The 22,681-nt window shown below is 41.6% G+C and overlaps 1 protein-coding gene across 1 annotated transcript; it reads right to left on the bottom strand.

The window, feature by feature from the left end:
• Positions 1 to 8,836: 8,836 nt before the first annotated feature.
• On the bottom strand, positions 8,837 to 17,567 carry GHSR (growth hormone secretagogue receptor). Its single transcript, XM_044291909.1, has 2 exons — positions 16,293 to 17,567; positions 8,837 to 9,623 (listed from the first exon to the last, which is right to left on the bottom strand). Exons 1-2 carry the CDS (start codon positions 17,101 to 17,103, stop codon positions 9,319 to 9,321), a joined length of 1,116 nt encoding a protein of 371 aa, XP_044147844.1. The 5' UTR covers positions 17,104 to 17,567; the 3' UTR covers positions 8,837 to 9,318.
• Between the last annotated feature and the right edge of the window lie 5,114 nt (positions 17,568 to 22,681).

The raw sequence follows: 22,681 nt of genomic DNA, 5'->3' as shown, positions 1-22,681 counted from the left end.
TGCTCGGACAATGTGATCGCCTCTGTTATGCAGAGCAGTAAAATAATACTCTTGTCCGACAATGTTCATACAGGATAACATTGATTTTCTTCTAATGTATCAAATCTGAAAGTACAAATAAAAGGGAGTATGGCGCAGAATAAAAATGCCATATTAATAGAAATCCTCTGAAATACTGTCTTTTTATTTCTGATTAGACATGGGCATAGCAGAGCTCCTGTCAGTATGGGATCTGCGTCTCCACGGCAGGGTGGCAGATCGCTGTCTACACATTGCAGCACTATGGGTCCCAGTACTGGCTTACCTTGTAGGAGACGCAGGTGCCCGCCAGCATACCGCTGCATCCGTCCTCTTTCCCAGGTGTCATCTGATGAGCTATAGCACGCGCGCGCGCACCTCCCCCTTTCATATAGGAGTAGGCAGCTGGTTCCTGATTACCATCCCCACCCGGAGGCGGGACTATTTGTATTTAAGGCAGCTTCACTCATCATGAAGTGCCCAAGCGTGGTTGTTGTACCTCTTGACTCCCGCTGAAGCATTCCACTGTGTCCGTTTATTGGATTTCCTGGATTCTGACCTCCGCTTCATTTGACTACGCATCTGCCTGCTGTCTGTTTATTGGATCACCTGGATTATAGACCTCTGCACTGCCTGACAACGAGACCGCTTATATCTGCACTGCCTGATTACGCATCTGTCCATCTCCTCCTGTAAGTCTGCCTGGATCCAGACCCTGTGCTGCCTATGAGACTGCTTATATCTGCATGCTATATTGCTCTGAACTTTGTGTTGCCTGTATCTGTCAAGTGACTTTTGAATACTGTCTGCCAGTAAAGACCATCTGTTCCTTTATTCTGCCTTTGTTGGACTCTGTTCACACTACTGCAGGTAGCTGCATTCAAGGTAACAGGTGCAGACACCAGGGTCCTGTCTCTGAGAGTCAGCAGTCAGCAATATTGGACTAATTCCAGTCCTCTATCAGCTGACACAGAGGATCCACATCCTCTGGTCGTAACAGCTCCATTACTGAGGCCACATGATAATGAAGATCTTTTTATCATGTTTTTGGTCTATCAGCCTAAATGCTACCAGAACATATACATTTTGAAACAAAGTTCTGTTTGAGTGGAAATAAATTGAATCAGAGATGGACAGAAAGTGTCCATTTATTTTATCACATGTGCATGAGGTGCAATTTCAGATAATATTATATCAAGGTATAGGGTGAAGCAGACAGGTTGTTAGAGGTGCTCTTTGGTGTACGCAGGCCAGTGTCGGACTGGGGTACTTAGGGCCCACCAGTGTAACTGATTCTGAGGGCCCACCTTAGGGCCCCTGAAGACAAACTTTTTTTTTCCGGTGTCCATACCATTTTTTGTGTGGCCTGTATGTGAAACCATTCACTTCAATGGGGCAGCAAAAAAAGCGGAAATTACTCCATGTGCATTCCGTGTCTGTATGTCCACATGTCCGTTCTGCAAAATTATAGAACATGTCCTATTATTGTCGGCATTACAGACAAGCAGGGGCGTACATAGAATTAATTGGGCACCAGAGCAGGAATCTGAATTGGGCCCCAATGGTTCTTTCCAAGTCCCGCTGACTACTCAACCCTGGTCCCTCCAACCTTCTACCCCAGCCCTTCCCCTCCCTCACCCATGAACTGTAGGTACAGTTAGGTCCATTCACATTTGGACATAGACAACGTTTTTCTAATTTTTGTACTGTACATTACCACAATGGATTTTGGACAAAAGAATTCAGATGCAGTTGAAGTTCAGACTTTCAGCTTAATTTATGGGGTTGAACAAAATGATTGCAAAAAATTTGAGGAACTAAAGTGTTTTTTTAAACTCAATCCCTTCATTTCAGGTGCTCATAAATAATTGGACAAAAATAAAATGTTAATTTCTAATACTTGGTTGAAAACCCTTTGTTGGCAATGACTGCCTGAAGTCTTGAACTCATGGACATCACCGGACGCTGTGTTTCCTCCTTTTTAATGCTCTGCCAGGCCTTTACTGCAGCGGTTTTCAGTTGCTGTTTGTTTGTGGGCCTTTCTGTCTGAAGTTTAGTCTTTAACAAGTGAAATGCTCTATTGGGTTCAGATCCGGTGACTGACTTGGCCATTCAAGAATATTCCACTTCTTTGCTTTAATAAACTCCTGGGTTGCTTTGGCTTTATGTTTTAGGTCATTGTCCATCTGTATTATGAGACGCCGACCAATCAGCTTGGATGCATTTGGCTGGATTTGAGCGCACAGTATGTCTCTGAAACCCCCAGAATTCATTTGTCTGCTACCTTTATCATCAATAAACACTAGGGACCCAGTGCCACTGGCAGCCATGCATGCCCAAGCCATCACATTGCCTCCGCCGTGTTTTACAGATGATGTGGTATGCTTTGGATCAGGAGCTATACCATGCCTTCGCTATACTTTTTTTCTTTCCATCATTCTGGTAGAGGTTGATCTTAGTTTCATCTGTTCAAAGAATGTTCTTTCAGAAGTGTGCTGTTTTTTAAGATGTTTTTTAGCAAAGGCCAATCTAGCCTTCTTATTCTTGAGGCTTATGAGTGGCTTGCACCGTGCAGTGAACCCTCTGTATTTACTTTCATGCAGTCTTCTCTTTATGGTAGATTTGGATATTGATACGCCTATATCCTGGAGAGTGTTGTTCACTTGGTTGGATGTTGCGAAGGGGTTTCTCTTCACCATGGTAATTATTCTACCGTCATCCACCACTGTTGTCTTCCATTGGCGTCCAATTCTTTTTGCATTGTTGAGGTCACCAGTGCTTTCGTTCTTTCTCAGGATCTACCAAACTGTGGATTTTGCCACTACTAATAGTGTAGCAATTTCTCGGATGGGTTTTTTCTGTTTTCGCAGATGAACGATGGCTTGTTTCACCTGCATTGAGAGATAATTTGACCGCATGTTTACTTCTCAGCAAAATCTTCAAAATGCAAGCACCACACCTCAAATCAACTTCAGGCCTTTTATGTGCTTAATTGAGAATGAAATAATGAAGGAATTGCCCACACCTCCCCATGAAACAGCCTTTGAGTCAATTGTCCAATTACTTTTGGTCCCTTTAAAAACAGGGTGCCACATGTAAAGGAGCTGAAACTTCTAAACCCTTCATCCAATTTTAATGTGGATACCCTCAAATGAAAGCTAAAAGTCTGGACTCTATGTCCATTATATAACTATAATTGGAATATGTTTTAGTAAACAAGTAATAAAAACAGAATTTGTGTCAGTGTCCAAATATATATGGACCTAACTGTACATTGGTGCTACATTACACATTACTACTTTTTTTGATAACCTGGTGTGCTTATGAAAAAACATGTACACAAGGGGTGACATTAGTAGTAGGGATGAGCGAATCGATTTCAGATGCAACATCCAAAGTCAATTTGCATAAAACTTTGTTCAAATACTGTGCGGAGCAGGAGCTCCATACAGTATTAGAATGTATGGCTCTGATGAGGTTGCAGAATCGGACCCCAGTATTCATAAAGTTATAGGATAACTTGAAAACCTGCAGAAACCCTTTAAATCCTCCACCACCATTATCTCTTTACATGGCAGCAGTATTGGCTCTGATGAGGTTGCAGAATCTGACCCCACTATTCATATAGTTATGCCCTATGGTGTGGAGAGGATAATTTGAAAACCTGCATAACCCCTTTAAATCCTCCACCACTCCACCAGTATCTCTTTACATGGCAGCAGTGATGCCTGTAAATACGGAATATCATCACTGCCGCCATGCAAACCATACATGTCAATACCAAAGAATATGACGCATTGTGCAGAATTTTTCGGGCATAAGTCCAACCCCCTTTGCAGGTCACAACCTTTAACAAAGCCCAAGAAAAGGCCCTAGAGGAGCAACGTTAGCAAAGGGCACGAACGGAGGGTCATAACTGAAGCAGAGGCATTAGGGTCATCTGTGGCAGGGTAGTAGTGGGGATCCTGGAGCAGGGGTAACTGGAGAAGAGGCAATACTAGCAGTGCATTTAGAGTGGGGGCATCTGGAGCTGGGGCTCTAATGGTGGTGCACCTAAAGCAGAGGCATTAGGGTTGTCTGAGGCAGGGTAAAAGTGGGGATCCTGAAGCAGGGGTAACTGGAGAAAAGGCAATATTAGTGGTGCATTTAGAGTAGGGGCATCTGGAGCTGGGGCACTTAAGGGGGTGCACCTAAAGCAGAGGCATTAGAGTCACCTGAGGCAGGGTAATAGTGGTGATGCTGGAGCAGCTGCAGGGTATTAGGGGGGCAACTGGAGAAGAGGCAATATTAGGGGTGCATTTAGAGTGAGGGCATTGGGGGGCATCTGGAGCTGGGGCACTTTTGGGGGTGCACCTAAAGCAAAGGCATTAGGGTAGCCTGAGGCAGGGTAATAGTGGTGATCCTGGAGCAGAAGTATTAGGGGGGCAACTGGAAAAGATGAAATATTAGGGGTGCATTTAGAGTGGGGGCATTGGGGGGCATTTGGAGCTGGGGCACTTATGAGGGTGCACCTAAAGCAGAGGCAGAGGTAGAGTCCCCCCAATGCCACTATGAACTCTGCAGAGAGCAGCACACATTCATAGATCTGTGTCTGCTTTAAACAAATCCCCTATTTCCCCCTTACAGTCTCCTACAGCTCACTACTGTCATACACCTGAGAAATCAGCCCAGCACCGCAGAGGAGTCCTTCTCTCAAGAAGCCAGTTTTATGACAGCAGGGAGGGCAGGAGGGTGGCCAGACATGTTCTCTCCTGAGTACTCCTTCACTGCCAGCAGCCCAGAGGTTTAGAAGATACTGTGGGGCCTCCTGTACAATTTACACCAGTAGGAGGCTGCATCACTGTGGGATACTGTCAGCTAGTGGCTACAATAATTATCTCTCCTGAGAAAGGAGAAATACTTATCCCTCCATCTTATCTCCTGGTCGCAGGAGACTGGGGGCCCACTGAGGAATCCCCCACCTCTCCGGTGGGCAAGTCCGAGCAAATCGACTTGCTATTTGTGTGAGAATTTGGCCCACTGAATGAACCTCTGGTGTTCCAGGCTGGCTTTTGAAAGATGTGTATGGTAATCAAAACTGTTGTACATGATTTTCTTTAAGGGCTGTGCCCCTGTCTAGCCTTGTTTTTATTTCTAAAGGATTGGGCAAAATGCGTGTTGAAATTTCAGCTTTTAGACTGAGGTCGCTTTCACATGGTCAGTGTTTGATCAGTGATTTCCATCAGCGATTCTGAGCCAAAACCAGGTGTGGGTGAAAACCTTTAGGTTCTCACCTCTCCTGAGTTCTCTGCTGACCTTTAGACCTCTTGCACACGACCGTGGTTTGGTTCCGCATCCAAGCCGCATTTGTTGCAGCTCGGGTGCAGACCCTTTCACTTCAATGGGGCCTCAAAAGATGCAGACAGCACTCTGTGTGCTATCCGCATCCATTGCTCCGTTCCGTGGCCAAGCAAAAACGATAGATCATGTCCTATTCTTGTCTGTTTTGTGGATAAGAAGAATAAGCATTTCTATAATGGCCATCTGTTCCGTTCCGCAAATTGCAGAAGGCACACGGGCGGCATCCGTGTTTTGCGGATTTGCAATTTGTGGACTGCAAAACACTGCACTTTTGTGTGCAAGAGGCCTTATACTAGGTATCTTCATGCTGCTCCAAAGATTAAGTTAAAATGTCTGAAACTGAGCTGCACATGTTCCGTGGTGAAGACCTGAGGAGGAGGTTTACTACTGGGCATGCCTGCAGTCATCTCAGAACTGGTAGACCAAACAGGAAGACAGCATTAAAGGGGTTGTCTGGGAATAAGTAACTTTTGACAGGAGCCCACAGGTATGGTTTTGATTCATACTTATCTGCTATCCTCAGCTCTTATTTTGCACATCACCTCCTGTGTGTCTATCTTCCAGTTCATGGCTTGTTTCCTTCCTCCCCAGCATGGCCAGGGCATGGTTCCCTGCTCTGCTGCAGCCAATGGCTGGCTTCAGCGCTGATGTGTCTCTTGTGGACATATGTCACTGCTGAAACCGGTCACTAGCTGCAGGAGAGGAAGGAAACAAGCCAAGAACTGTAAGATAGACACATGGGAGCCAGTGCGCAAGACCTGGCGGGTAGCAGATGGGTATGAATCTTCCCATGGCAGAGGAAGGCTGTGGGCACCTGTGAAAAGTTATTTCTTTCCAGACAACCCTTTAAGGCAGCACTGAAAATAGCAGCTACACTTTTTAAACATTTATTTTATTCCCATTTAGACTTGTACATGATTCTTTGCATTTGTAGGACATACATATAGAGATTTTCTAATATTTTCTGAGGAGTGTTTTCCAGTTATTAAAGGGACACCGATCAGCTGTTTGAGAAGGCTGTTACGCTTTTGCTTATCTTAGTTCAAGTGTCACGTGGCCTAGGAGCAGCTCAGCCCCATTTCAGTGAATGGGACTGAGCGCGATACCAAGCAACAGCCGCTATACAATGAATGGCGCTGTGCTTGGTAAGCACAAAGAAGGCTCACAGGCGCCTTTTTAAAAGACTGATCAGCAGGGGTCCCGGGTGTCAGACCCCACCTATCAGATACTGAGGATAGGTCATCAGTATTAAAATCTTGGAAAACCATTTTAAATGCATAGTGCATTGCATATTTACTTACAAGAATTTAGATAATGTCAGGATTTTCTGAAATTCTATTCCAATAAATATGGTTTATGTTTTAAGCAGCCTGACTACTTACACGATGGAGAGAAAAAGTCCAATGTTATCATTTTACTACAGTACATTTTTATTACTAGGTTATTAGCCTTTTATGAAGGAGTTGGAACTGGAGTCGTAGTTCGGAGCTGGAGTCGGACTGTGATAACATGCAGGAGTCGGAGTCAGCATTTTGGCTTACCAACTCTCCAGCTCTGAATAAGAAGACATGATTTAGCGGTGACAGATACTCTTAAACATATACTTCTAGTTTAGAAGTTTCCTGATATGATCCCACCACCTGAATCACTTCCTCTGTAAGCAGTAGCAATCTGCTGCTTATGGCAATCTGTAGGTACAGTATAAAGGCCCCTTTACACGGGCCAATGATCCGGAAGGAGTATTCCAATAATTGCCCTGTGCAAAGGTGCCGCCGATCACCCAGTGAATGAGGAAACGTTAGCTCATTGGGTTAGAGCATCACTGGTGCTGTCACATAAGTCATTGTTTATGGGGAGCAGATCATCCTGTCTAAATAGAAATCTGCTGCCCAGAAATAATGAGCGATCACTCTAGTGATTGATCTTCCCCATACAGCGCTAGTGATTGCTGCATGGATGGTAAATTTAGCTTTCACCTTCTGTAACAGAGTAGGCAATTATCAGGAAAGAATGGTTCATTCCCAGTAATTACCTCCTTCGTCAGCCTTAAAACTGCTCATACACATAAGATAAAAGTCATTGAAATTGCCAATTTTGTCTTACTATTGCTATAAAATGTTATGCAAACAATCATTCATGATTTGGGGGAGATTTATCAAGACTGGTACTTTTTCAGCCGATCTAGATATCCCCTGCGCTGTCGGAGGATGCACCACATTTATGACGAGGCTCAGGCCTCATCAGAAATTAGGGGCATCCTCTGGCAGTCCGTGTGCCTACCCAGAAATCTATGACAATTCTGAGCTGCCGTAGATTTTTTTTTGGTAAATGAAGATAAATTTGTCTCGGTTATTGACCACGCCCCTTTCCCGCCCCTTGCCACGTCCTCTTTGGAAAAGTGGCGAGCGTAGCGTAAAAAGCAGTTGTGACTTTTATTTTTAAAAAGTCGCATTTAAAAATCAAACACATGGCTTGCGACTTTTTAACGCCACATTTTTTTATGCACAAGGGAGACGATAAACCCTTTGTCTTCTGAAAATGTGATCTGCCGTAAACAGTTGGAAATGATTTGCCACTTTGCAGAAGCTTTTCATGTTTTCACGTGTCTACCTGATCGAACAGCTTTGTCTCTCACGTTGCTGGGGGGATCATTTATGTGAACAGTTCCGGTGATGTTGGATTGACGGCTTTCTATCTGATGCATATCTTATTTGCATGTTGGCATTAAGCTACAGACTGCTATTAAACAATCTGTAGCCTACTGACGTGCAGCAGGAAAGTCACAAGCAATTGGTTTCTCTACTGTCTCCTTGCTCTAGGTTCCCATTAGCCATGCTTGCAACATTCACCTAGTAAAAGAACATGAGGGAATTGCAGGTAATGCAGTTTCGTAATATATACCTTAAACTCAAGATGGGTGCACCTAGCCTTTTTGCTGCCTAAGGTGAAACCTGAAACGCCCCCCCCCCCCCCCCCCCCATGTTAATTTCTTAACCTAACCCCTTTGCCACAAGAGGGGGGCAGCCCTTCCGCTGCCCCCCTCTTGACCCTACCTGGTGCTGACTGAGGCGGTCGTCTCACCTGGCCTCATTGGTGGTGCACCCCTGGCTGCAGCTTACCATGCATAGTGACAGCGTCTCCCATTTGACAGCATTTGTGCTTGGTATTGAATGGGACTGCGCCATGCCTAGGCCGTCACTAAAACCCTTTTAAATGTAAATTCAGAACTGGGAATAAGTTGATCTCGAGTTTTGTGCTTGTTGCTCATGGATGCCTCCGCTTTGCATTTATTTGGCTGCTCATGATGAATATCTTTTATCAGTAAGTTGGCTATTATGTAAGTAGTGCATCAGTATTCAATATAAATGAAATGACTCAGAGATCTGATTTTGGAGACAAGATAATAACACTTATTTTTGAAAGCTGAACAATAACCACAATAACAGGTTTTCCAAGAGATTTTATTGTCCTCTCTGTTATCACACAACATTAAAACTTTATACTGTACTGAGGACCATTATTCTTTGGACACCGAGCCACAGGAAGTGCATGAAAAAGTAAAATGTATTACAGAAAACTGATAGTTCATGGCAGTACTTCAGACACATACAGTAGGCTATAGCTTAATAAATACTGTATCAACTTATGAAAGTCCCACATGAGAACCATATTGCCTTCAGCACCCGTTTGAGAAACCAATACAAAAAATATCGCTGTCACAGAGGAAAAAAATAACTCTAAAAATAGGAATGGATATTAAAGTTTTTCCCTGGTGCAAAGCACTGGCCAGACTTCCCATCACACATACACTGTAGATAGCATTTTAATCCTGAGATACTATTGTGTTACAATGAAATACAGCACAATTTATGGATTCTACAAGGTATTTTCTGGAATAGTATGGCTTCAGTGTAGTCAGGCAAAAAGCAGGGCACATTTTCCTTGTGCAGATGTTTCCTGTCATGAGCTGACGTAGGATTCTGTCCAAGCAGGTGAACTTTCATCATTCATAGCGTAAGGTGCTTTTCTGTGAACTTTCTTTAGTCGGAATAGTCTGCAGGCTGCTGCACGGTATTTTTTGGACATGATGTTGTATAGAATGGGGTTGATGGCAGCACTCAAGTAGAAAAGCACAAAAGATACCAGGTTACAATACTGACTGATCAGAGCTATTTCCCAGGATCCAGCTTCGAAGGATTTAGAGAACAGGTAGCGTGCCACATGAAAGGGTAACCAGCAGAGGATGAAGGCAAACACCACCACAGCTGAAAAAGATACAAAACGTATATTAAGGGCAGGTTCAATTAAAGGCGTTATCCCAAAAGTCATTAACATAAACCATAAATCATTTATTGTTATTTTTTTGCTTTCATGTGTTTACAATCTGGACAGGATCAATGTACTTCTCCCCCTGGCAGCTGACAAGACCGTCTCTTTTTACTTCCCCTGCAGAAGAAGTCTTCTCAGCCATACTGTCATGCTACCGCAGAGACTTTGGTCCTTCATTGACAAGCAGTGAAGGACCAAAAAATCTGCAATAAATGAAATGTACAGTTAAATTCCCCCAACGGTCCTAAATGACCTTATGTGGGACACAAAGTGTAAAATAAAAAATAAAGATAAAATATGCCACCATACTCCTCAACCCCGATTCCAGCCCCTCTCCTACCCATGATAAAATAAAATATTATCACTGAAAAATGGAGCAAAAATGATTTACACAACCAAAAAAGTTATGGCTTTCAAAGACCCAGGCACTAAAAAGACAGAAAATGCACCTAGTCAGGAAGGGGGGGTTAAGCCTCATTTCCAAGTCAGTGTTTCACGTGTTCTCCACGGACAGCAAACGTCCCTATTCATTTTTATATGTGTATTGAGTGTTTTAGCACGGTCCGTGGGTCAGTGTTTTTAGCACGGATGCATGCTCTATTCTGTCCGTGTTCACGGATTCCTCACATCCATTATAGTCTATGGGTCCGTGAAAACCACGGATGCCATCCGTGTTGCATCCATGTTTTACGGATCATTAAACAGAGATGTTGTGAATTTTTTTTTTCAGCTGCTCAGTGTCAGTGAAAGATGGATGCAACACGGACAACAAAAAACAGACACACGGACCCAACACGGATCCTTCACGGACAGCTTCGCGGATGCATAACTGACCACCTGCTCACTGATTTGAGCACGGACACGGACATGTGAATGAGGTTTAAATGCTGCATCATAAGCTGAGAACATCCTCCGGCAGCCCACACTAAGCCCCACCATGTTCGCTTTTTAGAGAATGGTACGGGCAGCGTAGGCTTTCGTCTAGATTTACGTGAAATGGCATTTAAAAAGTCACAAACCCAGAAGATGAAATTAATTTTATCAGTCTTTTTAAGGACTTCTGATCTTAATAATTTTAAATGGCAAAATACTAAAGCTCTGCCAATAAGTCATTTCTGTGGACAATATGAAATATTTTAGCAAAATATTTATTTTTCATTTTTTATAAATGTAGCTGTTTTATTAAGTGGAACTCCTCTACAACTTTTATTGTAGCAGTTATACATGTACACATTGGGGTGTTTTATTATTCTTTAGAATGCTTGCTAAACTACAAAACTCGAACTGTATTATAACTTATTAGTCTACAGTATCTAGGAGGCAAAGCTTCAAAGGGGTTTTTCAGTATTTAAATATTAATGGCTGATCCACAGGATAAAGCGCCAATATCAGCTTGGTGAGGATCCGACAGGTAAGTTATATCTGGCAGACACCAGAGCCAGAAACTCTAAAGTGAACAAGCTCTGTCCACTGTGTAGTGGCTGTGCCAAAGTACCGCCGCTCCGTTCCCATTCATGTGAATGGGAGTCAATCTTCAGTGCGCTGGCACTGGAATCTACACAGTGGATGGAGACTTCCGTCTACTGTATAGTTTCCAGTTGATTGGTCGGGGTAACGAGTGTCGGACTCAATCTGATATTGATGACTTATGTTGAGGATATCAATATCTAAGTCCCGGAAAATGCTTTAATAGTTACATGTACTGGTTTCACATGTCCATGGCTGTAGCCATGTCAACCAGAACAAAAAGATTCATAGGTATACATACATATTAATGATTCTCTCTTTTGACTCAGCAACCTGAGGACGTGCATATTAAGTGCAACTGAATTACAGGCCATTTTGTTCTAAATGATGTTCAATATCACCGATCTAAACACTGTATTCAATGCTCAGGCCAATACAGGACTGTACTTTTCATGCTGACTCTGCATATATTATCCACTGTAATTGATATGGTAATGTGCATGGATCCACTGAAATGCATTAGCGCAATATTCCGAATCTGTGTGATATAGATCCCATCTACACTTGTATGCAGGAGGCCTAACTTATAGAAGTTTAGGGCCCCTCTAAATTACTGTACTCCGATATATGTAGGACTTCTAAGGCGTATTCACACAAGGTTTTTATGCTGCAACCATGCAATTAATAAATGCTGTTTTTATCAAAATTTGGTTCTGATCCTGATTTGTTTTATAAAATCATTTACTAACATTTTCTTGGAACAGAGATTTATGAAGCTGTCTAAAAGGGAAACTCTCTTTGTTGCCCATAGCAACCAATCAGCACGCAGCTTTCATTTGTTATAGTGCTCTTAAAAAATGAAAGCTTTGCCGTGATTGCTCTGGGCAGCGAAGACAATTTGTCTTCTCAATAATTTTCATAAATCTATGGTAAACTGGAGGGTACTATATGTAAAAGATGGTTTTCAATGGAAACGTTTTTGACGTCCCTGTGGAAAAATGTGACAAAATTGTGACAAACAGGACACAGCCATGGGGCTAAATGGCCTTCAACTGTGTTCAATGGGCAGCATGTCCTGAAAACCCTGTCAATTCACAAAGTCCTATTCACCACAGTTCTACATCTGGCTGCTATGGTCATTTACAGTGGAGTGTGCGAGTATGGCGGCTTGCATAGGATGATACCCAGTCCTGAACAACCAATGATACAATAAATCGTTTGGCGATCGTTTAAAAGGTCTTCACATTGGTTGATGCAAATGGTGGATGAGCGATCGCTAGTACGATCGTTTGTCCAAATTCGAATTGCTTTCTGTCAGCAGAACATCCTTTGTTTGCACATAGAGATGTGCTGCTGACCAGTAGGGTGGCCACTTGTTTCACCCAAACAAGCCACACCCCAACTCCGCTAAGCCACATCCCTGTAACGGTGCCGGCAAAAGAACGGGAAGACCTAAAGATCAGCCCCGCGGGGGCTCGGAGTGCTTCTCTCCCCCTCAGTTTGTCACAGAGTGACACGACCGACCGCTGCTCAAGTGACTGACTGGGGGTGAGACAAAGCCTGGGACAATCAGTTTGTGGCTGCAGATCATGCTCAGACAGTATATTACTACTGCCTGAGTGTGGACCTACATACAGAAAAGGAGGGCCCCCCAGTATCTGTCCAGGCCTTGTGCTGGACGGAGGACAGGAGGCCGGGAAACCGGACTAGCCTAAAGCCCGGCGTCTGTCCACTCTACCTTTACTGTGTTATTTAAAAACATTTCTGTTAGGCCTTGTTCACATGTATTGGGTTTAACAGGGACTTCAGCATGAAATAATCCTTGTGAAACCTGATGAAATTATGCATCCCATGCCTAAAAATGGGGCTTCCCAGTATTTTAGCTGCACAGTGCAAAAAAATCTGCAGCAGAAATGAGTAGCACAGCGCTTGTTTCACACAGAACCAATGAAGACTAGTCCCACTGAATGACAATAGGGTCATCTACCCAGAACACATGCTATAAAGACTTTCGGGTTGCCATTGCATTGCGAGCATTCTATATTATTAGAGGCCCGGCTGATTGTTATCCTTCCAGATATTGAGATCTCTTGATGAATTGGTGATTAATTTTTAGCAATATTGCGATACAATATATATTTATTTAGTTATTACTGCTGCCAAATTAATTATACTATTAACCATATGGTTTTTATCCATCTATCTATACCATTGATTGTACCACATATTATCTGAATATTATCTATATTACCCATAAAATCCCAATACTATAGAGAGTGCCCCACTATTATTTATTGTATACTGTATATGTCATACGGAAAAACGGAACCAAAACTGAAACACAATGGAAACAAAAAACGGAACAATGGATCCGTGAAAAATGGACCGCAAAACACTGAAATAGCCATACGGTAGTGTGAAAGAGGCTTTAACATACTGAGCAGGAAAACTACAGGGAGGCACAGCAGGGCGCAGGAGCGATATTTAAAAAAAATACAGACAGGGTGGCAGCATCAGTGGGCGGTACCCCGCAAGTAAAGGTATTTATCTAGAATAAATAAAAACCATGAAAGGTCCTCTTTAAACTGGGGGTACTGTACTGGAGCATTATTTAAACACGATGCACTGTACAGGGGCATTATTGAGACTGGGGGCATTGTATGGGGGCCATTATATGTGCTGGGGGCACTATGGGGGCATTATTTATACTAGAGGCACCGTGTTGGGCCTTAAAAAAGCCAATAAAATTCATCCATTTTAACATATATTTTTAATGGATATTAAAAATGGACAGAAAACAGACATTAGAAATGGGTGGGAAAATGGATGCACAAATTTATGCAAAATGTTTGAATGTACCCCTGAGTCTCTAATGTTGGGCTACTACCTCTAATAGTCACTATTGTGGTGTCCAAAGTCCCAGTCAGATATAAATCTACATTGTTGTGCAAAGCATCATTTTCCACCCCCTCTCTATTACAGTGCCAGTGTCAGTCTCTGCTCTGGTTCTGGCATTATAGTAATGAATGAGGAAGACTTGGATTAAATGAGTTTTCCACTCTCCTGATACTGATGACCTATCCTCAGGATAGGTAATTAATATCCAATTTGTTTGGATCTGACACTCCGCACCTACGCCGATCAGATGTTCCCTGCAGTCTACGATGCTGGAACTAGCACTCTGAATGGAAGAGGAAGAACAGCTCCGTTCAGAGTGTAGTGGCCGTGCTGGGTTACTGCAGCTCAGCTCCTATTGACTTCAATAGGAAATGAGCTGCAGTAACCCAGCATGGCCACTACACTCTGAATGGAGCTCTGCTACCTTCTCCATTCAAAGAGCTTGTTCCAGCATAGTAGACTGCAGGGAACAGTTGATTGTGGGGGGTACAAGGTGTTGGACCCCAACTCATCAGATATTAATGACAGATCCTGAAGATAGGTCATCAGTATCAGGAGCCTGGAAAATCCTTTTAATAGTACTACAAATTATACCCAGATAATGTTTGTGTTTTAAAAAGTAGATTATATCACTTCAAACTGCATATCAATTGATAAAACAAGAGTTTAACATCATAAGACAATTAATTGTCTTTAATAAGAGCAGGCAATTATCATTAAGCGATAGTTTATCTGAGCCTACAAGCTATGGGGCAGGAGTATGCAATAAATAACTGACTACAATGCATGACCTCCATGTAGTGATTTCCTGTGATTGCTCTATTTATAGTAGCTATGAAGTGTATATTCTCATTGGCATCACTTTTTATACTGGTTTACTGCCATCCCTGTGAACACAAAATACGTTTACATGGCCCTAGTTTAGCTATTTGTCCCATAGGAGCCTATGTGTCTTATAGTTTCATGTGCAAACACAAATTTGTATGTAAAGTATAATTAGTTTTATTATTCCTTTGGTGCAGGGGCAACTAATGTACTAAGCAAAAATGATTTACTTTGAGGAGCCACAGACTGCTAATAAGATGAAAGCTCACTGAATGGCGGGGAGCCCAGTTACTACTTACCATGGAAACCTCAGCTAAACATCTTTCTTCAAAAGAGAAAAGATTTTCTGTTTTATTAACCCTAGCACTTTAGCAGTGTGGTCTTAGAGTCATTTCAACAACAAAATGAACCAGATGGCTACTTTTGGCCAGATTGACACATAGCAGTTTGCAGTGTCAAACTGGCCACAAACCAAAACACCCTGTAGGTAGACCTCAAAAATATTTTGCTATAGACTTTTACCACTATGTTTTAGAGCCTTAGGGTAGGTACACACTGAGTTTTTTGGAGGAGGCTTTGAGGCAGGTTTGCCAACCAAAGCCAGAAGTGGATCCCACAGAAAGGAGAGGTCTAAGTCTCTCCTTTATATTTCAAATTCCTTTTCAATCCACTTCTGATTTTGGTTGAAAAACATGCAGGACAATCTGCCTCAAACTCCTTAAAAAAACCTGTGTGAACCTACCCTAAGGCTCTAAAACATAGTGGTCAGATAATATATAGCAAAATAATGAGAGATCTACCTACAGCGTGTTTTGGTTTGTTAGTTTTTAGTTGCACTTTAGGGACAGTGATGTTTCTTGCACAACTCAGCACCTTCTAAATATGGAGAGCTTTTAGGCATTTTTTATCTATAGGCTTTTCAACAGAACTTGCAAAAACAATTGGACAAACCATGCATAAAAACACCACCAAAATTAAAGATAAAAAAGCATAAAAAGTGATTTGAACTGCTAATATTTACAATGCAGAATGCACAAAACACAATATAAAAGACCGCCAAAAAACAGATTTGAAGATTATAGGTACATAAGTAATTAGACACAATGCTAAATACCATAAATGCTACACTTTAAAATAGATAGTTAAATAGATAGATAGCATAAAGAGAGCTATTTTGAGTCACTGGTCATGAAATTGCTAATATAAGCACCTAGAGGTGAGATAAAGATGACTTCATGGATAATGATATATAATTTCATATTGCAAAGTATATTAATACAACCAAAAAGTCATAAAATACTCAAAAACACATAAATACAATATAGATACGGTTAGAGGAACAAATGCAGTTGTAATTAGATTATAAGAGAATGGTAGAAAGCACAATACATAAATATCAAGAATTGCTTTCCTACCTAGCATTTTGACAGTCTGCTTGTTATTCTTGTCCCTGTGAGAGATACTTGGTCCTAAAGAGTCAGTCTTCCTTCTCCACAGTTTCCTTCCAATAAGGCTGTACAGGACAGTGAGGCAGAAGACAGGCAAGAAGAAAAAAACACTTGATGTCCACACCATGATAGTGAGGAGCCCAGACTTAACTGCATACTCGGTAGCTTTACATTCATTTGTTTCTAGAGGGTTGGTCCCATTTTCATGTTCAACACCGACCAAGACAAAAATAGGTCCTGCACTAACAAAAGATACTGCCCAAAGAACAAAGATGACAAATCTCACTCTGCCCTTGGTGATGACTACCTTAGCTTTCAAAGGAAAACAGATGGCGAAATATCTCTCCACACTTAGAGCTGTGATGTTTAGAATTGTGGAGTAAGTGCAACTTTCACTGATGAACTGAAACAGCTTGCAGAGGAGGCTTCCAAAATTCCAGGGTCTATATTGCCAGAGCTTGTACAAATCAAGTGGCATACAGAGAAAGATTAGGAGGTCTGAGAATGCCATGCTGGAGAGATAGAGGTTCGTTGTAGTTTTCATATCCTTGTACTTGGACACTACTAGCATGGTCATGATATTACCAAATATCCCAATAATAAACAGAAGAACACAAACCACAGTTATTCCTGTAAGAACTGGGACTGGGAAAAGATACAAGGGGTCTTCTGGCCAGGTGTAATTATTGTAGTAATCCTTGGTTACATTGTCTGAAAAGGTTTCACTGGGCATGGTTCTCACCTGGCCATAAATAAAGTTGTGGGACGTTCTCACCATGAAACTTCAGAACAAGCATATGACACTTCTTCATTTCCACTGGAGAATTGTGCTGACCTTTAGAGAAATTCAGGTATGGCAGTAGCAAAGGACCACATCAATGTACAAGTGCAATTTTGAAGAAGCAGGTAGAGTATAGACATCATTACCTTCAACAGGTTGATCTTTCATGGCCCAAACCAATAGGTACTGCGGACATCTGTGTAGGCTTCAGTCAAAGAATCAACTGAGGTCTTCACCCCAGTTCATTGTAGAATTTCTGAATAAAATAACTGAAATAAATGTTTTCTTGTATGTCATGTCCAAATAAAACAATTCCTCTGGCATTCTTCTTAGAGGGTCTAGTCCTGTACAAGCGCCTCAGAAACGTCACAGAAATCTGGAAAGAGAATGGGAGAAGAGTTCCTTGTGGTCAGGTCTGATCTTTCCCTTGCTGGGTATTGAAGATTATACTGTATCCCAGCAGCTAGACTTGCATGAAGAAGCTGGAGAGCGGACCTCAGATCCTCAGCACGCCCCTTCTCCCTCCCATGTACTATCATTCTGTATGCTTGCTTTCAGGTTCTTGAGCTCTAGGAACTCCCAGCCTGCGCAGGTTGCAGAAGCTTGGGTAGAAAATACACTGATCTGATATGCTGATGCTATTAGCTGCTGCATTGTATTTTATACTATACACATGCATTATATTTATTACATGCCTGATATTTGGTTATAAAAGACAGGCACTGCAGTAGGTGACTGAACATTAACAAGATTGCATATATTAACCATTTCTATGGTTAGGACAGCAGTAGTGCTATCTTTCACTAAGGAGCAGACAAAAAGGATATATACTGTATATGAGCAACAGACCAGAAAAATGCAGATTCTCTGCTGAAAGTATCAATGGCACAAAGCAGAAGCCTTTCCTGTGTTACATATTCATGATACAGTACATGTATATTCATGATACAGTACATGTAAGGTGTTCCTGTGAGGTACATGATCATTTAAAGGGGTTTTCCAAGTGTTTAATTTTGATGACCTATCCTCAGGACAGAGCATTAGTATCTGGTCTAGGGTAACCTACCAGAAGGTTGCATCGCTCACTGGAACGCTGTGGCCTCCTCAAACCACTGATTGGCAGTGCTGACGGATGTCAGACCCCAACCGATCAGATGCTGATTACCTATCCTGAACACTCAGAAAACCCCTTGAAAGGGAACCTAATAATCTGCAGCTTTGAAGTCCAGGAGACGTCCTATCAGTGACTGACAGCCTTCCCTCCATGACTGTGTATACAGAGAGAGCTGTCAATCACTGATAGGATGTCTCCTTGACTTCAAACCCCAGAAGGAGCAGAAATTGAAATGAATGAAATACAAGTTTTACTGAATTTTTTCCCATAAAACTACATCAACCTCCTCTATAACATGCTGCCTGTAGATTAAACTCAATAGTAAGCAGAGATCATAAAATGAGACATGTAGAAAATGACACAGAGAGGAGCATCTATCAAGGCTATTATGCATAAAAAAGTTCCACATTAGTATGCACGGTGTATTTGCGCTATAATTTAACCAATTATAAGAAAGAGCACATAAAATAAATGGCGCAGACCATGAAATCATATGATTAAATCTCATACTTTATTAATGTCCAACATGATCACATTTTTTTTTAAAACCATTAAAAACAATGTTACATGGGAGGTGTAGGGTAAAAATGATTAACTAAGCTTTTCCGAACAATCTGTCCTAATCGGGTAATGTATCTCAGTAAGACGAGATATCAAGTACAGAAATCAGACAGAGAATAAATAAATCTCTAAAGTGGCCGGTGCATGTAAGGTGCAAGTGAAAATTGTGGATACAACAGTTCTATATGACATCAAAAATATCCAGTACTAGTTATCTAAAAAAAAGAAAAAGAAAAAAGTGCAACTAATGCAATAGTTATTGCTGCAGAGAATACTATTGAAATATACAAGTTGTTACTTGCAGTGGGTACAAGTCTCAGATATCAGCTGAGGTGGAAGGAATGGATCCCCATGAATATCGCCGCTGCCTGCGGCTTCGTCAGGGGATGCGCCATAATTTGAGACTTTATGAGCTTCTTATCACTTCTTGGCAGTTTTATGCAGACAGGTTGCTAAGGGCTGAATCTTATTAAATATGGGGTAAGTCAGTCTAATAGTAACTGATTCTGAAATATCATGTTATTAGTAACTACATATATGAAAATTGAAATTAGGGTCTAAGTGTGACAGTTATCCTTTAAGGGGAGTGTCTTTTCTGCTGCAGCTCAGGGGGCGTGTCCATGCTCTCCCTATCACAGCTCAGGAAGCAGTTGAAGGATGAAACTGAGCATGTGTGGCCTTCTCAGTGAGCAGGTTAAAGAAATAAGAAAAAAAAAAACAGCAGGTGGCGCTACACAGATACATTTTATGAAATAACTTAGTGGCTATGCTAAATTTTTAATTACATGCAATTACAAAAATATTCAGATCCAGGTACTGGAATATTTTTAATGGGACAACACTTTCAATTTATTTATTAATGATATTGAGGATAGGATTAATTAGCACTGTTTCTAATTTTGCAGATGACACTAAGCTATGTAGTACTGTACAGACTATGGAAGATATCCATAAACTACCAGCTGACTTGGACACTCTGAATGTTTGCGCATCCACTTGGCAAATGAGGTTCAATGTGGATAAATGTAAAGTTATGCATCTTGGTAGTAATAATCTCCGTGCTTCATATGTCCTACCTAGGTGATGTAATAATAAGGAAGTTGCAGCACACAGTTTTACTTGTTGCTATTAAGTTTTAATTTCACATTTTTTTCTTTTCACATTTTTTACACATGGTTAAGGTTCCGGTGCTATATTTCACAGCAATGAGAAGAAAAACGACCAGACGTTTCGGCCTTTCACGGCCTTCCTCAGTGGTCTAAATCTATAAAGATAATGTATATTTGTATGAGTTATATAATATATGCGTTGGTACCTTCGTTAAATGAAAAGCAATGTTTAGGAAAAGTTTTCTAGTATACATATATAGACACCCACATATGCAATTAAACATAACAAAAATTGTAGAAAAAATTATATACAAAGGATATAGTATAAAAACAATAGATAGCTCGTTGTCATCTGTGAGTAAATAAGATTTATCAGCGATTATAGTCAATGAAGTTGAGTATGCTACTATTGGTAAGTGGGTTATAGAATGTGGTGCCTCGCAGTGTCGTAGTTGCACACCTGGCGGTTTTGCCCAATGTAAAACACATTTGCACTATTGAACCGGTATATCATATAGAGGATCCACTAAGAAGGCAGAGGATCTTGTGGAATATTTGTATATAACTACAGAGAGGTATACATAAGGTTAGTGCGCTGTGTCTATCACTGGGAAGCCCCATGAGTGCACATCATTTAGTCTATAATCTAGAGATTATTCACCAGTTGTAATTACTGGCGGTTGTCACCTCATCCTACTGATTAAGCATATACAGATCTCTTGAGAATATATAGGCAGCCGGTATGTGGGCTTCTAAGTAGCATATAAGCAGGCATCAATATATTGAGTAACACGCCAGTGGATATGCAGTAATTACCTTGTATGCTGTATGTCAGGGGTGAAGCGCCGGATGCACTGAATGCGCGCCAGTCTAGTGTCTTTTAAACACGAGGGGAACGCTGCTGCGCTCTGAATTCTGGGGCATGTCCGGTCATGTGATTCGATAGGGGCGTGTGTGCGTTCCACTTGCGTGTCAAGCAAGTGGATTTGGCCGTTCACCGGGCTGTACTGCGCATGCGCAAGCAGGGCGGAACTGTTCTGCGTTCCACCTGCGTGTCACTCGTGCGGCTCTATGCTGGTCAGAAGGAAGGAAATTTATGTGATGTGACATAATGATATATTATGCATTAGCGTTGCGCTAGACACCCTTATGTGTCTAGATAGTGGGGCCATCTATAGTTAAATATAAATCCTAGGCAAAATTCATAATAGAGGCTAAATTGGCACATGGGAATAACTGGTACAGCATCACATATAATATCAGATTATATGACAGGGGATTAATTGGCACACTGAAATAAACGGCACAGCACCACATATTATATCCGAGCATACTTTTGTTGAACTTGATTTAAGATAGAGAACTATTAGTATATAGTAAACTATAATGTCCCTAATGTAATGGATGGTTTTTGGGGTGGATAACTGGAAAGGGGGGTAGGGAAAAGCTGAGGAAGGGGAAAGGGTGGGGGGGAGAGGTAGGGAGGGAAGAGGGAAGGGTTGGGGGGGTTGGTTGGTTATCTCACCCTCGCAGGTCGTAATATCAGCGGGTCTGTAATGGAAAGTAAGAATTTGTTAATCATACATAGAAATTGTAATTGATCCGATACATTAGATATTAATAGAAAAATCACATTCCCGATTGAGACCATGTGGTGAGAGAGTCCCGAGTGTGTGGAGAGTCCCTAGGTGATGTAACACTGGGAGAGTCACTTATAGAGAAGGATTTGGGTGTCCTTGTAGATGGTAGATTAAATAACAGCATACAATGTCAATCAGCTGCTTCTAAGGCTAGCAGGATATTGTCATATATTAAACGAGGCATGGATGCAGTGTCGGACTGGGGTACCTAGAGCCTACCAGTAAAATTTATTTTTGGGGCCCACCGTACGGATACATTCAAATATAATAAATAATTGAACAAGTTTTTAATATGAATATAGGGTGGTTAAGGTGCTGTACACTGAATATATGTATGTAGTGCAGTAAGTCTACTGTGTTATGTGCCACTTGTGTAGAGGGTGGGAGACTAGGGGCCCACCTTGCTCAGGGGCCCACCGTGGGATTCATCTGTACCCCTGTGGGCCAGTTCGAGCCTGCATGGATGTAATATTACCACTTTGCAAAGCGTTGGTGCGGCCTCATCTGTAATATGCAGTTCAGTTCTGGGCACCAGTCCATAGAAAGGATGCCCTGGAGCTGGAAAGAGTGCAGAGGAGACCAACTAAACTGATAAGGGGTATGGAGGGTCTTAGTTATGAAGAATGATTAAAATAATTACATTTTTGGTCTTGAGAAGAGACGTCTAAGGGGTAAATGATTAATCTATAGAAATGTACAAATGGTCCGTACAAAAAAAATTGTAAAAAGCTGTTCCATGTTAAATCCTCTCCAGAGGCGTCAAGGCTTCTTTACTGTAAGAACTGTGAATCTGTGGAATAAACTACCTCAGGACGTGGTCACAGCAGGAACCGTGGATAGTTTAAAAAAAAGATTAGATGAATTCCTAAAAGTAAATTACATTAATGCTTATGAAAATGTGTAGAAATCTGGATCTCACTCTTTTTTTCATATCTCTACCTGTCCATTGGTTGAACCATTGGTCTTTTTTTCAACCCTACTAACTATGTAACTATATAACTAAAACTGCAATTCCTGAGGCATGCAGATGAAGACACAAATGGCCAGTCTGTGTCAAAGTGTGCCAGGTGCTTGCGTATTATATGCCTTCCACAGAAGTAAGGTTCCTTGCCATAAGCAGTCTGTTCCTTAGGCCTATTTCACACGACCGT

Source organism: Bufo gargarizans, chromosome 4, assembly GCF_014858855.1.
Source record: "Bufo gargarizans isolate SCDJY-AF-19 chromosome 4, ASM1485885v1, whole genome shotgun sequence".
In the NCBI taxonomy this organism is placed as follows: domain Eukaryota; kingdom Metazoa; phylum Chordata; class Amphibia; order Anura; family Bufonidae; genus Bufo; species Bufo gargarizans.
This window is presented reverse-complemented; position numbering and strand designations above follow the sequence as displayed.